This window comes from Telmatherina bonti (genome assembly GCF_933228915.1).
Source record: "Telmatherina bonti genome assembly, chromosome: 21".
NCBI lineage: Eukaryota > Metazoa > Chordata > Actinopteri > Atheriniformes > Telmatherinidae > Telmatherina > Telmatherina bonti.
Window position 1 is genome coordinate 10,341,017 of NC_136630.1, and position 19,601 is coordinate 10,360,617.

The following is a 19,601-nucleotide window of genomic DNA, read 5'->3' on the forward strand; positions in this document are numbered from 1 at the left end:
GTGAGTCAACTGGGCCTAAACAGTTCAGCTCAGGGTGCTTTAAGATTGATGATAAACAGTCGGCAGTGGCTGTGCTTCTCTACTTCCTGAGTTTAGGGAAGGGGCTTGGTCCCGTGCCCGCGCTCCGGGAACGCGCATCAAATTAGCATCGATGAAGTTTCTGCGAACATGGCGGATTTCCTGCCGACGAGATCCGTGTTAAAAGTTTGTCTACCCGTTTGCCTGCTTAACAGCGGCGAAGTGGAACAATTACGAAAGTCCAAAGAGATCGACAAATGTCTCTCCCGGGAGAAAACATACGTGAAACGGCTGGTGAAGATCCTGCTGCTGGGCGCTGGCGAGAGCGGCAAGTCGACTTTCCTCAAACAAATGCGGATCATCCACGGCCAGGACTTCGACCAGCAAGCCCGAGAGGATTTCAAAGCTACGATTTACAGCAACGTTATCAAAGGTAACCTCGCTGCTTACGACATATACTTTAAAACGAGAGAATTAACCACTCTGTTGGGGCGTAAAACAATAGAAAAGGCGTTTAAATGGGTGGGAAAGTTTCTACATTTAATGTGTAGCGCCTGGCTGGTGAGAGGACACGCATAAACAGTCTACATCTGCTGTCGGCACACCCAAATTAACCGCGTTTATGCCAAAAACCTTTCGTTTTCAGCCGTGTGTTTGTGTAAAACCACGGAAAGGGTTGTTATTTGATCAATAAAATCTACCCTTGAGCTGGCGGCTTCAAAAAGGACCTAGACACGTTTTGTTTCTCATTGGAGGGCAACCTAATAGTAAAGTGTTCCTGTTTGTCCCGTGGTTAAATAATAGTACTGCAAAAGTCGCCTGGTACATTTACCCAACTGAACTTAAGTATTTCCATTTATGTTTTTTTTTTCTCCTTTGTACTGGCGGACCTTTCTCCCCTGTCACATGTTTGACAGCATGTAGTTGCTATTAAAAATGAACATTTTCTCTTTCAATCAATCCATCAATCAATGTTCATGGATGCATAAAGTGCTTTACAAAATAAAAAGCATAAATAAAATAAGATTAAAAACAAACCTTCAAAGTCAAACACACACGCACTCACATAGGTGAAACATATATTTGGATAGCCCTTTTTAAGTACAGCAGTTTTAAAAGTGCTTTCCAACTCCTCTAACAGCATTTCGGGTGTCGTTATGAGCTCATGACGCCTCCACTACACATTTATTTCACAGCAAATCTCTCAAACGGTTTCCATTTCTTTACATCTTTGAATGAGTCAACACCAGTTAGACTGGAAAGGAAAGATTTGTGTGAGAACTTCTTTCCGACCTATATATCACGCACGCTCACGTTTGTCAGCTGTGTGTGTGTGTTTTAAGTTGCAACCATGTCAGATGTAATAATATATCAGAGCAACCAGTTTTGTATAGCCTCAAACTGTGTTCCTGTTCAGAAAAAGGTAGAAATGACCTGAACCTTTTGTTCTGTTGCTCTTTTACTCACATCTAGCTCGCTTTCTCATGATCTCCTCACTTCCTGTCCAGGTGTTCGTGTGCTGGTGGATGCTCGAGAGAAGCTGCACATCCCGTGGGGTGACTCGAACAACCAGGATCATGGAAAGACCTTGATGGCGTTTGACACGCGGTCAGCTAAGATGGCCAGCGGGCAGCTGGAGACGTCAGTGTTTTTGCGTTACCTGCCTGCCATTAAAGCCTTGTGGGCGGACATGGGCATACAGAACGCGTATGATCGTCGCCGGGAGTTTCAGCTGGTAGGTTGATGAGCGCACACACTCAGAAACAGTGAGGCTGAGGTAAATAGTGGCTCAGGTTTTCTCTCTGTTTGCGGCGATAAGAAGTATTTTATGTATGGCTGACATGCCAAGCTGTCTGTCAGAAGATGAAAGAGCCTAAAGGCGGTTCAAGTTAGACTCTTCCAGAACCCACAAAGAGCTTAAACGCATTCAGCAAATGGCAGTGAAAATAGAAAGTGAAACTAACGTTTTAAAAAAAAAAATATCCATCCTCCCTTTCCTAGCTCATATTTTTCTGTCTTTGCTGTTCTGTCTGCTTTGAGCGGTCAGACATGTGATTTAGTCAGCTTCCTGTTTACACCTCTCCCCGCTCCTTGTATCTTGGCTGTCAGCGTGCACGTTGAAACGCTGTGACGTTTCCCACAGAGCAGCAGCTGTGGTCAAGAAAGTGCTCGCATGTACTCCCTGGGACCTTCCAGTACTCTGAATTTGTCTGGTTGTACTTTTACAACCTGCTGCCATTTGTAAAATGAGTCATTTTCCGGCTTGCATTGATCTCTAATGTCTTTTTCTCCTTTTCTGTAAAGTCATATGACAAACTTAGTTGAGGGGCCCCGACTGAGGACAGAAGGACTCTTTAAGTTCTTCAATAATGAGACAAAAGCATAAAATTAAAATTTTTTCTATCAATGGCACAAAGCTGGACTGTTCTGTGGGATTTTGCCAGTCTCTCACACACACTCGGCTCATTGGTGTGAATTGGTTTTGCAGACAGGGGGAGTAAGTGTGATCAGAGCAGGAATGTTGATCTGCAGTTAAACAGCTTTATGCTTACAAACAGAGCCCAGGCTCTCGCACTCAGCATTATTTGCACACAAACACTCATGGTGTCACACACCTCACGTAATACAAGCATAAGGACACATGCATATATTCAGAAACGTGTGACTGCACCTCCTATAGCTGGATGTTATAATAGTGTACAATAGAAACACTTACATTTTTTTCAAATTCAGCAAACAGACAACTAAAAAAAACGCCCAAAATGTCGATTAGATCATGAACCCACATTGTAGAAACTGGAACCATTTGTAGATTTTTGTCATTAGAGACGCAGCTGACAATATAAACAAATAAACAAGCTTGACACATTTTTTTTTCGCCCAAAAGACAAGTTGCAAGAGAAAAAAAAAAAACAGTTCTCAAATTATTAGCAGCCCCCAGCGGAAACTAAATTCATTAGATATGTTTTTAGGGAAAAACTTGCTGTTGGCATTTTTATTGTACATTTAGCTTTTTCTGTGAGATGAGATTATAGATTATTTGATCCTTGGTATGTTTGATAAATATTCTGAAGCAAAATAAAGATGCATCTGAGGACCAGGTGGGATATTTAGATGTTTAATTAATTCACTCTTTGTCAAAAACTGTTTGCCATCTTTATTAATTTATTTATAGTTCTGAATGTTCTTTCTTTCTTTTTTTTTTTTTTTAATAATAACCCAGTTTGACCAGCAAACGGTTACTGAACAGAAACCGGTTTGTATTTTAAGGCATTTTGAGGATTTTTCCTCAATAAATGAAAACATACTATTTGCGGCTTCTGAAACTATAAAATTTTCCCATTAAAAACAAGATTTTTTTTCCTAACCACATTAATCAGTTCAGTAATTAGTTTTAGCAACCAAAAATAAAAAGCTAAAATTAAATTTGTAACCCCACACCCCAATTCGGGACTGAATTGTGGGGGAAAAAAAAAAAAAAAAAAAAGCGCGCAGTGGCAGCCCAACATAGTGTGCAAAACCAACTGAGTTTAGATCAAACTAATCTAAAACCTGAAACTACTAGCTAGATTAGTGGCTTCCAACTGTTTCGAGATAACATACAATGTTGTTCACGATGTCCGAGTTGTTAAGTGTGTGAGATGGCAAACGGGTCATCGCACAGCCATCCCCCTAAATGTAGGGCTTGAAAAATTGTCACTCTTCTTAAATAAGGAGGATAGGGTTGTTGTTTTTTTTTGTTTTTTTTTGGTGGATTATGTAAACAGCTGTGATGAACAAGCCAAATGCCAAAAACTCAGCTTCACTCGCTGAGAACATAGGGGCTGTAATAACTTTTGCTGGGTACCTGATGGTAGCATGATAGGAATGCTGAGTGTCAGGTTTGGGATAACCATAAACGTAATAAATATGGAGGATAACATGTTTTTATGTTGCATTCTGTTCACTGCTGTAGCGATGCATCTACATGTCCCAAACCAGATTCTCTCTCTCTTAATTTGGAAGGAGTAATGGCTTTGTTTGTGCAGCAAATGCATTCAAACACGATGTAAGAATTTCCCAGATTATTCTGTTTGCAATAACATGATCATTTTGTCACAAAAAAATGATTTGATAAATTTATGCTATAATTTTTTACAATGATCTGGCGACCCCTAAAATGATCTTGTGGCTCCCAGTTTGGAAAGGACTGAACTACAGTGTATCTACGTTTCCATAGAGTTGTAAATCAGATTCACACAAAAGTAAACAAACATTGTTTGGAGTAAATTATTGACATGAAACAAAACATTAAACATCAAGGCACAAAGAAAAGCAGTGGTCTTGGCAATATACTAGAGAAAATTGGGAAAACTTTTCAACTGAGTATGTTTTATTGGTCATTTCATGTGTCTGAGTATTTCACATGTTTATCCTCTGTAGAAACAGTTGGTGTCATGTTTATAAGGTTTTGTTTTTTGTAATATCAAGTATCCATCTGCATCCATTTTACATCATGCAGAGTGAAGACCTTTGGGTTTTTAGTCTCCAAAAGAGCATCACCCCCTAGATGATGCTAAAGTCAAGTTGTATGCTGATTGGTAGCGAGCTAACTTGAGTCGAGGAAGTGCAGCAACAGCTTATTTCATCACAGAGCAAAAATGATGAACGAGAAAATGTTAGTAAAAAAAAAAAAAAATCAATTCATAGCTGCACTTTGCTATTTTTACTGGTTCTATTTAGTTTTACTGCACCACAAAGCTGATTTCTACACACTGATTTTCATCTTATTCATTGAAGCAAAGCTAAAGGACCAACAAGAGCACTTACACAACCAGGAACAGCCGACAGATGAGATTGTTCCACATATTCCCGAGACTGCCTACTAGTGGCAACAAAATGCTGTAAACATGCTTGGCGTATCTGAAGTGAATCAGATTGTGTTTACACCCCAAACAGCTTGCCAGAAAAGGCAAAAACTGCATTATTGCTTACATTTTTCAGCTTTCTTTTTTTTACCTCACTTGAATAAAAATGTGGATGAAACCTGATTTCAAGCTGTCATTGATGAGATCCCGTTTCTTACTGTGCCTGAAGATAAAACCTATTGTCTGTTGTGTGTACACTTTACAGTATGTGCATCTCAAATCAAATGTTCTCGTTAGCTTTCTTTTTTCTTTTTTTCTTTTTTTTTTAATCATCATCATTCAAAGTACACCCTGACTGGCTTCTGTCACTTCCTGGAACACAAAGTCCGACTGTTTTAAACCCAGCTATGAATATTTTGTCCTTTTCACCTGAGATCAGAGTGGCGATGAGCCACAGCTTCCTATATTCACTGTTCACAACAATTAGTTCACATATCATGTTTCAGTTTTAATGTTGCTGTGCTCATGCGAACTTCAGGGGCCTTCACAGCTCATAAACGGAGAGGGGAATCCAGAATGATCGCTTTTCTGGTTTCTCTTCTCTATTCTTGATGTGTCTGATTTTTGACTATTTCAAAACCACCGTTTCCATCAGATTTGGTCATATTTACTCAGGGGAAGTCAGAGCTTTGTGCAGAATTGAAATTGGCTTCACAGAAAGATGGCTCCTTCTTTCTGTGGCTTAAGCAGCGACAGGGCACTATCCTGCTCCGCCCTCGTGTAATCTTAGCTGTGAGCGTTCACTCCCGCTCACAGGTTTTTCAGGCCAGATTAGTTTTGTTTTTTTGTAGATCAACAGGTAAGTATAGATTTAAATAATATGGAGGAAGTGGCGAGCAAAGAGTGAGCACAGAAGCACAAGCCCGGCCTTTTATACCAGCACAGTTTGAATTTATAGCAGGGACGTTGGCTATCTGAGTGATTAATGCAAAATACATGCAAAGACTTCAGTTGTAAGACTAAGGTGAGATAATGCAGAAGCGATGGCATAGCAAATGTGTTATGTTTGGAGTTGGTTTTTGATTTACGTTGAGCAGTACCAACATCTATATTCCCAGTTAAAGGAATGCTGCACAGTCTTGGCGGCTCCATGTCTGGACTTGCACAACTCGTACTAAAGCAGCGTCAAAAGAGTTTGGGGGGGGATCTCCTGCACACGAAAAACCCAGGCACACTTCTGCATACATCAAAGACACACATACAAACACGTGTCTGCTTCAGTGCCAAATAGTTTTGCATCCTGCTTGAACTCTGCTCAACAGTTTGAAAAAAAAAAACCAAAAAAAACCCCCACAGATTACCTGTTTGTATGTGAAACAACTAAAGAGAGATTTCATTGTGTGGCATTTCTTCTGACAAGTGGTTTTTGTTAAAAGCAATAGTAGTAAATGTGTCGCATGCAAGCTGTTCCTGTAAATAATGAAATGACAGAAAGTAATAAATGATGTCGCATTAACAGAAATTCCTCCTCTGTCCTGTCGCAGGGTGAGTCAGTGAAGTATTTCTTGGATAATCTGGATAAGCTCGGCGAGGAGGTAAGTTGTTTCTGCCTATGCTTGTTGTTGTAATCAGATGAGTACATGTTAAAGTTAATATTGCAACGTGTCCGGACAAATGTGAGCTTGGCTGACGAGGTACTCGGATGTCTGCTCACAGCAGATGATGCTGCTGTTTTACCTGAGAAGCTTCAATTAACTTTGATCTAAAGAAACAAGGTCTGGAAATATCATTCCATCATATTTAATGGTCATGAACCTTGGGATTTTGAAAACCAAAAACGGCATTTAAAGACACACTACAGAACTTTTACCATTTTCCCCATCACACGCCTTCCTATCGAAGACTAATTCGGCTGCCATCTTACATCCTAGCTCTCTCCAGCCAGCAAAAGACCATCTGAAAATGACTTTTTTTTTTTTTTTTTGTCCCCTTTCTCTCTTTTAATCTTCCTGCGTTTCTTTGCTGAATTAGCAACGTTACGCGTTCAGAACAGCCAGTTCCTTATTATACCTTGAAGCAAAACTCTGCTGCAAGGTCATGCCGCGTCCCCGATGTAAAAGTTGTATAGTCCTTCTTTCTCAGCCTCAGGATGCTGCTAGGCAGCAGCGGCTCTAGAAACACATATGATCACTGTCAATGTGTCATCAAACAAGTTTTAAAGTCAGAAAGTTACATAATGCATCTTTAAGGAGTCCAAACAGTATGTCTGCATTAACGGCATGTAAATGTTTGTATTATGTTTTAAGTTTCACTATTTAGGTGCAGTTCCATATCTTGTATACTTCTTTAATGTTACTTTAAATGACAAAAATCTACAGATAATAAGCTTAATTTTTCACCACTTTAACTTTTGAGCATCTCTTAAGTCTGAATGAATGGTTTCTGTGATCCTGTAAAACTCAAGTGGTAGAATTTCTCTTCAGCTAAAATTTGGTCATGTTTTCCTAAATGATCTTACAAGCAAATCAATAAGTGGTGGTAGTATCTACGAACTGAAACAGGTTTATAAATGTACACTTCGGTTGTCAGAAATTTGTTTTAGAAAATATTTACAAAGATTTTAAGGTGACTTAAGTTCCTAGTGTTTTATAAAATGACAGATCTGAGTGGGTTGCAGTGATTCAGTGGCATGAGTCAGTTCGTCTTTATAGCATGTATGATGATCACATTTCTGTTGTATATAGGTGTATTTTCCTTACGTAGTTAACATAAAGGTTGTTTTGCAGCTACATACATTACATCATAGCTCCAGTTCTGAAAACCGAAAAGTTCAATACAAACCAACACTCTGAAACACTTCCCAACGGTCGTTCTGTAATACTGAAATTTGGAGAAATTGGGGAAAATAATGCATTATCTAACTGTTGACCATATTTTGATAACCAGTTTGGACCAATCTGATCAGTACGGAGTTCTGATATAAATGAGATTAACAGATCGGATATCGGACAAAATTCCCCAATCCAGGGATCCTCAATCCAGGTCCTGGAGGACTGGTGTCCTACTGGTTTTTCAGCTGCAAAACACCTGATTCACATTAATGTGTATTTAGCAGACGGGTGCAGAGCTTGTGTGAGTCTGGTGTGTTCCTGCAGGACACTGGATCTTAAGGACCAGGACTGAGGATCCCAGCCCCTATCCACCTCTCTGATCCATACAATGAAGCTTTCCTGGTCCTGTGTTTATAAATTTTTAGTATCATGCAGGTTTCAGACAAATAAAATATGATTTATATTTCCATTAGAACTTGTTTGTATAGAAAATTGTGCATGGTTTTAGTTTTATACTCAGTTTCTCGTTCAGCTGCCGTGTCACCAAACACCCGCACCTGCAAGTCTAAAGGGGAATGATCTGCTTTTGCTACTCTAGCTTGTTACTTTATATATTTTTGTCTGGAAACAAAAAAAAAAAAAAAGCATGACAGCAACTAAATTAGCACACAGAAAAGTTGCCCAAATTCATTATTTGGGCCAGTTGGTCTCATCTGTGTTGAAAAAGCTGGCTGTAAAATGCTGTAATCCTGTGCAACATTGTGACTCACTAAAAGGAAGACATGTGAATCTTCCGTTTTGGTTGATTTTCTCAGACGCTGCAGTTTGTTTTGCCCGACAGGCATATTTCACAGCGCAGCGTTAGCAACACTTTCCCTAAGTCATGTAAATCTGTGGACCATTTTACACATTTACTACACACATTCTCGTTTGGAGGATCTTTAAACTGAATTAAAGTTGTTGCATATCTGCCATGTTGAATAGTAGCTTTTATGATCAGAAGTCCTCTTCAGCAGAAACCAGAAGCCTAATGAAGCCTTACACAAGAATAACAACGGCAGGAGTGACCATAATAACAATAATATTCACATAAATATATTATGGTATGAGAAAATTTGGTAGTCAGTCTATCTAAAGTTCGGATATCAGACGTATTTTGAGTATTATGAGAAATTTAGAGGATAAAAGATGAAAATAAAGTTATAAGTGGCCACATTTAGGTGTCATTTGTTTAACAAAAATTAAGGGCTCAACATATATAACATGTGAAAATCTATAATCTAATGGATTCCATGGAATTATTGTTGGGAAAGTGATTAAACATGATTTAATTAACAAATTATACTGTTTATTAACAGTTTAGTGTTGTACTCCTTATAAATACTATCTAACTTCAGATTAAATTCCCAGATCACTAGTATTACTGTTTCCTCAAAGAGAAGTAAACCAGTCTGTTTAGTTAATCTTTTCAAATGATCAATTATTTAGTAGTTATTTTTAGAAATATGAAAATGAAAAAAAAATGGTTTATTTTATAGAAAAGAAGGAACACTTTCTGCTACGTTTGATTTCCTCAAAACTAATCTTTTCTGACTTTTACTTTAGTATGATTTAAAGCCTGAATCGCTCTGGTCTGTGATGTTGGAAGAGTTTTGCACCAGTTTGATCTTAAATGAGATTATGCATCACTACAAGTAATCTTCTAAAATGAAAGTTTATGCCAGAGATTAAGCAAAGACTTCATATCTCTTGATTCTAGGACTGATAAACAGTTTTACCTTTGTTACTGCATTTTTTTTCCTTTTTTTTGTTTTTACTTTCCTTTCTCTACAATTTTAGTCCCTCCTTCGCATGACTTTCCATCTTACATGGATAAAATTTGGGCCTTTTGACGTGGATTTTGTGTCTCCTGCAGAATTACCTTCCCAGTCAACAGGACATCCTTCTTGCTCGGAAACCCACCAAGGGTATCCACGAGTACGACTTCGAGATCAAGAACGTTCCCTTCAAGATGGTGGATGTGGGAGGGCAGCGGTCGGAGAGGAGGCGCTGGTTCGAGTGCTTCGACTGCGTCACCTCCATCCTCTTCCTCGTCTCGTCCTCAGAATATGACCAGGTAAAAACAGATGGATTGCACCTACTTGATTTTATTTTTCTTTTTGGTTGCATGTGAGACTTCCTCAAACTTTCCCTCCAGATTCTTTTATCTGTCACCTTGATAGCATTTAGGCACCGATTTTAATTGTTTTCTTTGATTTTCCTCTTTTCTTCTGGTGCTCATGAATTCCACTTTAAGGGATTATGAAGCTAATATAAAAATAAACCACAACTCATTGGAATATACTGTGAGTTGGCCTGTTATTCTTCATCATTGCTTGTCTTAAACATGAGTCATCAACAATTTTTATTTTTCCACGCAAGACATGAGTGATTACACATCGATTTATCTGTGGTAGTTGCATTTATTCTAATCGTCAGTCTACTGCTTATACATCTTAAAAATACCAGACTTTTTAGTTGGCATTATGTTGTTGTTTTTGTTTTCTTTCATTTTCTTTTGGATCTGCCATGGAGTGAGTGTTGTGAAAGTCTTAAATCATGGCTCCTGATAAACAAGTAAAGTCTGTATTTGATGTTAGATAATGTCTTATGGACTGTTCTCTTTCTGATAATGGACAAACTTGTTTTCCAGAGACTTTCCCATCTCAGCTGAGCCTCACTGGTACATTAACTTTGTCCAGTCTTCAGTTTTTTCCTCCTGCCACTGCCAGAGGTTGCATTGTTTTTACACTAAATTTAATTAAGGCAGATGAACAAACGTTGCCACCTGAAACCCGGACGTTTTTCTAACCTGTGCGGTGACTCATGTTATGGCTTGATGTTATTTTCGTAAAAAGGTGGTGTTGTATACTTCCTGTGAACCAAATTCAGTTGTAGTCTACGTCTAAACATGTGTGGTACATGGGGGGAAAAAAAAAAAAAAAAGTGGTTGAGCTGAAGTCTACCGGTAAAACTTTGATGGTTTTGTTACCCTGTTGACCTGGAAACACGTTGAACCCGTTCGTCCTCTTTTTCCAGGTGCTGATGGAGGACAGACAGACCAACCGGCTCCGTGAATCGCTCAACATCTTCGAGACCATTGTTAACAACCGCGTCTTTGCCAACGTTTCCATCATCCTCTTCCTCAACAAGACAGACCTCCTGGAAGAGAAGGTGAAAACTGTTCCACTCAAGGACTACTTTCCCGACTACACCGGGCCGGAGCACAGCCTGCTGGACATCCAGGCCTTCATGGTAGAATGCTTCCGGGCCAAGAGACGCGACGCTACGCAGAAGCCCCTATACCACCACTTCACCACGGCCATCAACACGGAGAACATCAGGCTGGTATTCCGAGATGTCAAGGACACCATCCTCCATGACAACCTCAAACAGCTCATGCTCCAATGACCCCTGACAACCTGTGAAAATAGAGGACCTGAATAGGGACAAACCACCCTCCTCGTGCCTGAAGAGGATTTGCGAGAGACCAGCCTCTGAAGAATCACATAGATGTCACCGTTCTTCTTCAGATATTTTTATAATAGTTTTTACTCTCCTCTTTGAAAAGTTGGCCCCTCTTGTTAGTGCAGGATCTGATCGTTATTCTGGCAGACTGGTAATGTAGAAAGACATGAAGCTGATTTGGATCTTGGAAAACATCTGGACGCTGCTGTGTTTGTCCTCTGTCCTGAGCGCTGCCTTACAGTACGTGACTTTCTTGGGCTGTTCAACTGTCAGGGTGCCGGTGCTGGTGCCAGTGGAAGTCTGAAAAGGTTTAGACAAGCCAGGTGAATGGTTTATCATCCAGATATGCTTCTTGCAAAGCAAAAGAATGAAATAAAACACACAGGAAATAACCACAGTGGAACACATACTGCATAAATAACCTGTAAAGCTGATTTAACTGTAAACGGATTGGGCCAGAGTTGTTTGGCCAGTTTGTGTCGGAGCATTGGATTCAATTCATCCAAATTCACACCGATATTCTCATTTTACTCACCAGTGCTGCTTTAACATGGTTTCTGAGCCTAGTTAGACTAAAGGAGGATTTGTTCACTTGTTAATGATCCAGAGACTGGACAGCTGTCTTTTTTTTGTTTTGTCTTTTTTGCCTCGCACTTCGCTGCCATTCTTCGTTTCATTGCATCACTTTGTCTTTGAGTGAGATCAGCAGATTTTTGCTGCCGACACAGAGCCAAATTTTGCCCAGGCGAGGACCTGCAGAGGGGTCGTGGATCACGAAAGCGCTCAGAACTATTAGACAAGCTCCAGCACTGGCATCTTGTTGGTAGAAAACTTTGAAAAGAGGGCACAACCATGAGACTGAACCTTTTTTGTGTAATTTCTTAATACCTAATTACGGTTTAAATCTTTCTCTAGAATTTAAGTCAGTCTTAGCTTCTTTAAAAAGATGATTAAGATGCAAGTTTTCATACATGCCCCTGTTTTTGGTTATTGAGAGGGTAAAGAGATTACTTTTATTGACATATTATGCATATGTGCCAGTGAGTGAACATGCGGTCCACTGCTTTCTCAGGGTTGAATCAAAACCGGTGTTAATACTTGTGTAATTGTTAGTGAACTAATTAAATGATCTTTGATCCGGGTTGCAGTGGAGCAACTCAGTCAGACCTTCACATCATTCACTGAGTTGTTTAGAACTGCATCTTGCTAACGTATTCCCAGAACACTTTTGTTTGTCTTTGCCTCCATCTCTGATTAGATGCCTTGTAAAGGGACAGACCTCCCCTCTTTGCCTGAATTATGAATGTTGATAATTGTACAAAGATTTACTTTTGATTGTTTGAATTTACTGTAACTGACATTGTTGTTGTCATTTGTAACCCATCATGTGAGAATATCTGTACTGGCACTGAATTGTCACTCCAAACATGTTTGAGAAAATATTGAATGTTTCCTTTGTTGCCGTTTTGGATTTTCCTCTAAATTGCAAAATGAATTGTAGAAATAATGTGACCCAAAACAAAAAAAAGCTTCTGGAGTTGCATACTTTTGTCAGTGACTGTACTCCATAGAGGGCCAATCTTTGTTAGAGGACAATTTCCAGGCTCTTAAAATCTCTGCTTCTCTGCCAAATCACTCGTTCTTTCGGAGGACCATTAACATCAACAATTTGTTAGTTTTTTTTGTTTGTTTGGTTTTTTTTTGTCTCCAAAAGTGAGCCTCTCAAGAGCTTCAGTTTGCTTCCAGTCCTGGCTCTGTAAATACTGTAATCTGTTGCCATGTAAATAATTTTCAGGTTTATCTCCTTACATGTAAATGGATGTAGAAATGCCCCTTTCTTCCATTCTGGTATGTTTTCCAATCACTGCTTTTTCTGATGACTTATTAATGTAGATGTTTTGTTCAGTTGTTTTTCATCACCTTTTCAAATTCATTTTCATGCCACTCTAACCATCAATAAAGTAGCCTACACTTTTCTAATGATATGATGCTGCTTTTTGTTTGTTTTTAGCATTATGATGTACATATATTTGCATTTTTTAACAATGATTTTTCATATTTAATTTTAGGACATGCTAAGTGAAATATGAGTTAGAGTGGAATATAGTTAAATATGTTAAAGTGGATGTTAAAAAATTGCCCGATAATCAAATGCTGAGTAGTCATTCTGATTTTACGTGTAAAACTCATGTAAACATACAAGATGATAGCTCATTTATGAATATGCAAACTGACTAGAAAAAAAATCAAAGCAAAATGTGATTTAATCAACCAAATAATGGCTGATAAAATCTCAAAATGATTCATGACTGCATGAAGATGTATGGTACAATATGGAAGTTTGACAATCTTCTCGACATAATTATTAAAATTAAATAAATCACGAAATCCCACACAAAAAATATTAGACATTAGAGTTGCATAAAGATACAAAACATCAGCTTGATGTCTGCTGGAAATGTTTATTCTTTATGTCTCTGAGCTCTCAGATCACTGCTTGTTGCATCAGTTTCTATGACTTTCTATTAACCAGATCTTATACTGCATAGTCATCTATATTATTTTCCAAACCGTTTTCTTTCTTTTTTTTTTTTCACTTTGTCTCTCTAACATTGTGAGTAGTTAAAATTCCTGGCCTACAAGCTTAACTGATTAAATGAACACAACACAGAAACATGCAGCAGAGTAAAACTACGACGGGAAATGAAGATTTGAATTGTTGTACTGTCAAAAGTCTCATTATGTCAGAAAGATAAACAATATTCCACTAGCACCAGTGCTATTTTGGCTGCCTTTTTATTCCTGGTGTTTTCTGAGGCAGTAAAACTAAGTGTGTCGGTAAATCTGGGGGTTTACGCAAAAGCGGAAGTAGGGTGGCGTGTATCATCTCAACTCTCCACCGCAGTGAACTAACTGGACCACACCTACTGAACATCAACCTACATGTTCACACAAGACTTCAAACTGTCAGGTTGCACCGTTAGAAATCACTTTATTTCTCTACCATTGATTAAAGCAGTAATATTTCACGCACAAATCTATACTTGCGCTTTTTTTTTTCTTTCTTCTTTTTTTTTTTACATTCAGGCTTCACAGCTGCTACCTAAAAGCATAGGGGTCTTTCTCTGCCCAGTTTTGACCCTGATGGTGAAAACTTACCGCACGAAAAGTATTTAAATCTGATGCCGCAGTTTATTCATTTGGTATTTAGTGTTATTTTTATTTTACTTTTTTACATTGTTAGTGTTTTTGTTGATATTGTTTCTGCTTTAAAGTTCTGAAAAATGGTTTCAAGTGAGCAGCCGTTTAAACGCGCAACATGAGCTCCGGTAAGTGTTGAAAACGAGCGAAAATCTCGCGTGATCTTATGTCAGACGTTACTTAGATCTGCGCAATTTTTTATTAAGTAACCCGATCACGTCGTGAATTAATAAAAGTTTTGTTATGTTTATGGTGATTATTACATTTACTAATATTTATTTTATTTTAAGCGAATTAACAAAAATGCTAGGCCAGTTTCATCTTTTTAGAGCACCGTTTCTCAAATGGGGGTACTTAAAGGCATTCCAGGGAGTACGTGAAATTTTTTTGAAAAAAAAATATTTTTTTTTTATGTTTTCTTTAAAACATCCTTAAATAAAATGATATATGTAATATCATATAAGTATTTAATATGTTCCAATAAATGTAAGTGTACATTCATAAACTGAATTTACGTTTAGATTTACACCATTTCATTCCTCCCAAAATCCGACATTCCGACGGAATTAAACCCCATTGTCCCCTTGACAACTAAAACACTGGAATTCTGGTTGAAGTGTATAGTAGAGATGTGCAATACACAATTAAAGTACTTTTGGTTTCTGAACCAAAAGTTCTTCGCATTGGTTAGGGGATACTTGGCTGAAAAATATTTTAAAAGGGGTACTGTGTTGCGAACCGCTATATATATATATATATATATATATATATATATATATATATATATATATATATATATATATATATATATATATATATATATATAATTTTTTTTGGGTGCCAATCCAATTTAAATTGCAATTCTCACAATTCTTTGATATTGCTGATTTTTGTCTATTAAAAACAGAAATAATGTACTTTTTTTTTTTTGATCATTGTTTTTCATGATTTCAACTAGGAAAAACAAACACATTTATTATTTTTATTTATTCAAAACAAAATCTATTTTAAAATTGTTAAGCAAAAAATCCCGTTATTTGATTTGATTTTTCCACCCCCAAAATATATATAATATACGAACTAAACATTTTTATGCAAATCTTTGACGTGAATTAGTTTTGATGCTTATTGGTTTTAATTTTTTTTTTTTGGATAGCTGCATATTGTAGCCCTGCACTTCTTAACCACTCCTAAACATGTGAACGTCAGTGCTCTGCAGAACTTGTTTAACTAAAAAAAAAAGACTAATGATTACCATTGCTGTTTCCACAGAGGTCTGCCCATTCTGTGGGAAAACATATAAAAGGTTAAAGAGTCACCTACCACACTGCAAGGCAGCAGCAAGCTCCAAAACATTACCAAACAAAGAAGATGCCATTGCCAATCTGACACCATCTTCTCTGCTGGCTGCAGCCCTTCCCAAAACAACAGCAAAAGGAAAAAAGTCCACACAAACATCAGCGGCGGCGATAGATGTTCAAGCAAAAAAAGATAGAAAGGTAACTGTGTCTTTATCAGAACCACTACTGTCATCAGAACAACCAGATGCAGCATTATCATCAGTTTCATCATCAACCAAGAAGAAGAAGAAGGTGGCGGATCAAATAAAAGATGCTGCACTTTTCTCATCTCCATCTCCACCATTGTCTCCGACTGTCACTAAGCCAAAAAAGAAAAGTCTGCATGCTGTGCTAGAAGCTGCAAAAGCTGACAAGGTAACAAAGGGATTACAAGGGTTAGAAACCATAGCTAACCCGGATAAAGCATCAGCAAAAGATGCCAGTCTCCTTCTGTCTGCAGATGCAAAACCTAAAGAAGTTTCCAAAAAGAAGGCATCAAAGACAAAGATGGCTCTTTCAACAACCAAAACTACCTCCAATTTTCTGGACTCTAAAGTGAATGAAAGTATCACAAGACCCCTGGCAAAAGACAAGTTTTGGGAGGATGATGAGGGAGAAGTAGGAGATCCATCTGTAAATAAACCATTCTTCAAATCAGGAAGTGGTCAACAGGTGAAGGTTACTCTTCAAGATGTCAAAGCTACATTAGGCCGAGCTAACACCCGCCGCAAGTCCAGCAAGCCGAGCATTCTGAGCTGCATTGAAGCTGACAACAACCTACTCAGCAAGATCAGTCTTGAATCTGATCTCAGTCCGCAACTACGTCCAGTGAAGAACCAAAAAGATGCTGCTAGCTGCTTGGTCACACCAACAGACAACCTGCTCAGCGCGACCTCACAAGAGACAGACATAAAGTCAGTTCGGAAAAAATCTAAACAAACATCTTTAATCCCTCTGCAAGATGATGCAGCTCTGAAACTTGAACCAACCTCTCCTGCAGCTTACCTTTCATCTGCAGATGTGTCATCTCAGGTGTGGCAAGCCGCACCCACGCCAGGTAAAGTCAGCTTTCATAAAGGGCCGAAGGTGGATCACCACATCGCAGGGCTCCTGCCCATATCACCACCCCTCCACCAGTTATCCAGCCCTCTTCAAGTCCCTCTGGCACCAAGTCTGCCTGAGAGGGCAAAAGAGTTGCAGCTGAAAGCCAGCGAGCAAGCAGCTGCTGAAAAGCTAACAGCAGGTCAGTGTTTCTGAATATAAACTAGGTTACTGAACATCAGTACGAGTGGGATATTGTGGATGGGCTGTATCCCATTATAATATAACATTTTTAAAAAAGCATCTGTTTTGAGTGTGTATTTTCTCTGGCAGTACACTAATTTGTTGGTGTTCATGAACTGCAGGAGCAGTGACACAGCCGAGTGTTGGACAGGTCAGACTGAGGGAGTTACCTGATTGGATTGCCTGCAAAACCCCCAGTCATCCAAGAGATGTTGTAGGAATGGTGCAGAGAGGTCAGTAGCACACAGCCTACATTAATATTTATGGAACTATTCTGTTTTTGTATTTAAAAGATCCCCTGTTCTGCACTTGTCTCAGGCTGGCAGTGGTATTACAGGAAGTACATAGATGTGAAAAAAGGTGGTGTAGGTGGACTGGGCATGTTGCTGGTGGGATACTGTGTGATGAGCTACATCTGGAGTTACCCTCATATAAGTAAGTGTGAACATCAACGTTTGTATCTCCCTTTGTGGATAGCTTCATAGATAAATTAAAAGTATCTGTGGCTTTTCTGTTTTATTTTCCTCCCAGAACTCAGTCGCTGGAGGAAGTATCACTAAAATCACCGAAGGCGTTTGGAAAAGTGTGATTCTGAAGAACAGCAGCTGTGGCTAAGGAAAGAACTGACACATTTTATTTACATTAACCTCAGATCATGAATTTGCACCAGAGTAATTTCTGAGGAATTATTTTCAGTACAAGAGCTTGACAATCTGTATGGAAAATGCCTCTTTATTTTAGATTGAGCTTGGAAGATTGCTGCCAGCACGTCTCAACAAGTAGCTTCTTCCAGCAGCTAGTAAGTTTATAAGAGAGGCTGGGACATGCTGATTTATTACCTCTGCTGAAGGAGGCAGTCTTCTTTTTAAATCAACTTATCTATGGGCAGATTTAGTTATTTTTGGACAAAAACAGACCTTTTTCCAGTCTTATTGCTAAGCTAACTTACTGCTGCTTACAGATTTATTAGTTGTATCGGTTTTCTCATCCAGTTTCAGGTGATTCCTAAACTAATCCCACAAGTTTACAATAGTTCAACTGTTTTTTTTCTCAGCTACACCATACTCAGATAGTTACTTTATTAATTGTGAAATTATTTATTACCTTGTCAATGTTATTTTTCTTGAAGTTAAATGGAAAATGCTCCCCAAAGAACCAATAAAAAATGGATTTTAATGTGCATGAAACTCAACTACAGTCATGTGGGGGTCTAACTGTGTCCCACTGGCTCCACTAGGTGTCATTGTTGTGTCGTGTTACTGAAAACCAAAGAGGTTTAGGAGGCTGCTATGCAGTTTTCTTAGCTCTTTTGTGCAAAAGCTCTCTGGTTCTGGGGCCCATCAGAGGGTTAAAGGGAACATAGATTGTTTTTACTTGATAAAACGTGACTTCAGCCACAGGATTGAAAAGAAACATGAACTCTAAATGTCTTGCTTTCAGTGTTCATGACAGCATTGTATTTGTAGATTGTTACGGATCGGTTTTACAAATGCTTCCTGTGTCACATGATGTGATTATGCATGCTTAGTCCATCAGTGCCGGTGTGGGAACGCTCACAGAATAGTAATGGAGGGACACTGAAGGAGTTTTTCAGCCGGATCGGACCTATTCTGGTTTTGTATTTAAAATGAATTTATTGTCGACTCTCCTCGCTGCTGTAGTGAACACACATTAGCTACTAATGAAGAAATCACAGCATTTTGTAACTACTTTTCTTGACATCACCTCTCAGCCAACACAATAAAAAATAATTTTCTGTTTAAACAATCTTTTTTTGTTCTCAATACAAAAATTATAAATATTTGATTTTTTTTTTTTTTTTACAAAACAGCAAACTATACAAATCAAGTGAGACATCAGCAGTGAAAATGGATGCAGAAACATAATATGTGCAGTACAGACAGAGGAGAGAAAGCACAGTATGTTCTCACCGGAGACCGTGATATGCATCCAGATAACGTTTTTACCAGTAATCCTGCTCTTATGCAAGCATAAAACTAACTTCCTTGTGGATGTAAGTGCTACAGAGGCACAACATTTTTAGCAGTCACTTGAAGGTGCAAATAAAAAATCTTGCCCTATCCTTATTTGTTGTGAGAGATCTTGTGTTTTTTAGAGCAGAGAGCCCAGTATTCTGTTTACGATGGCTGACTGGGGGGGGAAGCCAACAAGGACTGAGGAGGAGATACAGGCAAGCTGTGATGGCTGCTGGCTTTCCAAAGTAAAAAAAAAAAAAAAAATCTCTTACTCTGCATAAAAGGCCCCCAGTGTCCTCCTGTAGCTCATTAGTAAGCATATTTCACAGCAGAGAAAGGTGGTGTTATCCAGAATTATTCCCAGGTGCATTTTATACATTAAACCTGACCTTTGGTCCTGTCCTGCATTCACAAGAACACCATTTCTTGCTTTCATCACAGTCCAGACTTTTGCAAATTTGTCATTAACAAACTCGTTATATAAACAGAATTATACAGTCAGCATGAAAGATTACTACTTTATCACAACAAATTACCGGTTTTGGCTTTAAAGCCCACACCAAACCTCAAAAGTACTCCATCAAAACCAGAACCTGA

At 38.6% G+C, this 19,601-nt stretch overlaps 2 protein-coding genes across 2 annotated transcripts; both read left to right on the forward strand.

The window, feature by feature from the left end:
• The first annotated feature begins 152 nt into the window (after positions 1–152).
• On the forward strand, positions 153–13,186 carry LOC306772088 (guanine nucleotide-binding protein subunit alpha-13-like). The gene is made up of 5 exons (XM_079261491.1): positions 153–451; positions 1,527–1,753; positions 6,410–6,460; positions 9,612–9,812; positions 10,775–13,186. Exons 1-5 carry the CDS (start codon positions 169–171, stop codon positions 11,144–11,146), a joined length of 1,134 nt encoding a protein of 377 aa, XP_079117617.1. The 5' UTR covers positions 153–168; the 3' UTR covers positions 11,147–13,186.
• A 1,251-nt stretch (positions 13,187–14,437) lies between these two features.
• Positions 14,438–18,422, forward strand: LOC306771861 (uncharacterized protein). Its single transcript, XM_079261183.1, has 6 exons — positions 14,438–14,532; positions 15,677–15,806; positions 15,900–16,987; positions 17,151–17,261; positions 17,347–17,463; positions 17,560–18,422. Exons 1-6 carry the CDS (start codon positions 14,523–14,525, stop codon positions 17,586–17,588), a joined length of 1,485 nt encoding a protein of 494 aa, XP_079117309.1. The 5' UTR covers positions 14,438–14,522; the 3' UTR covers positions 17,589–18,422.
• The last annotated feature ends 1,179 nt before the right edge of the window (positions 18,423–19,601 follow it).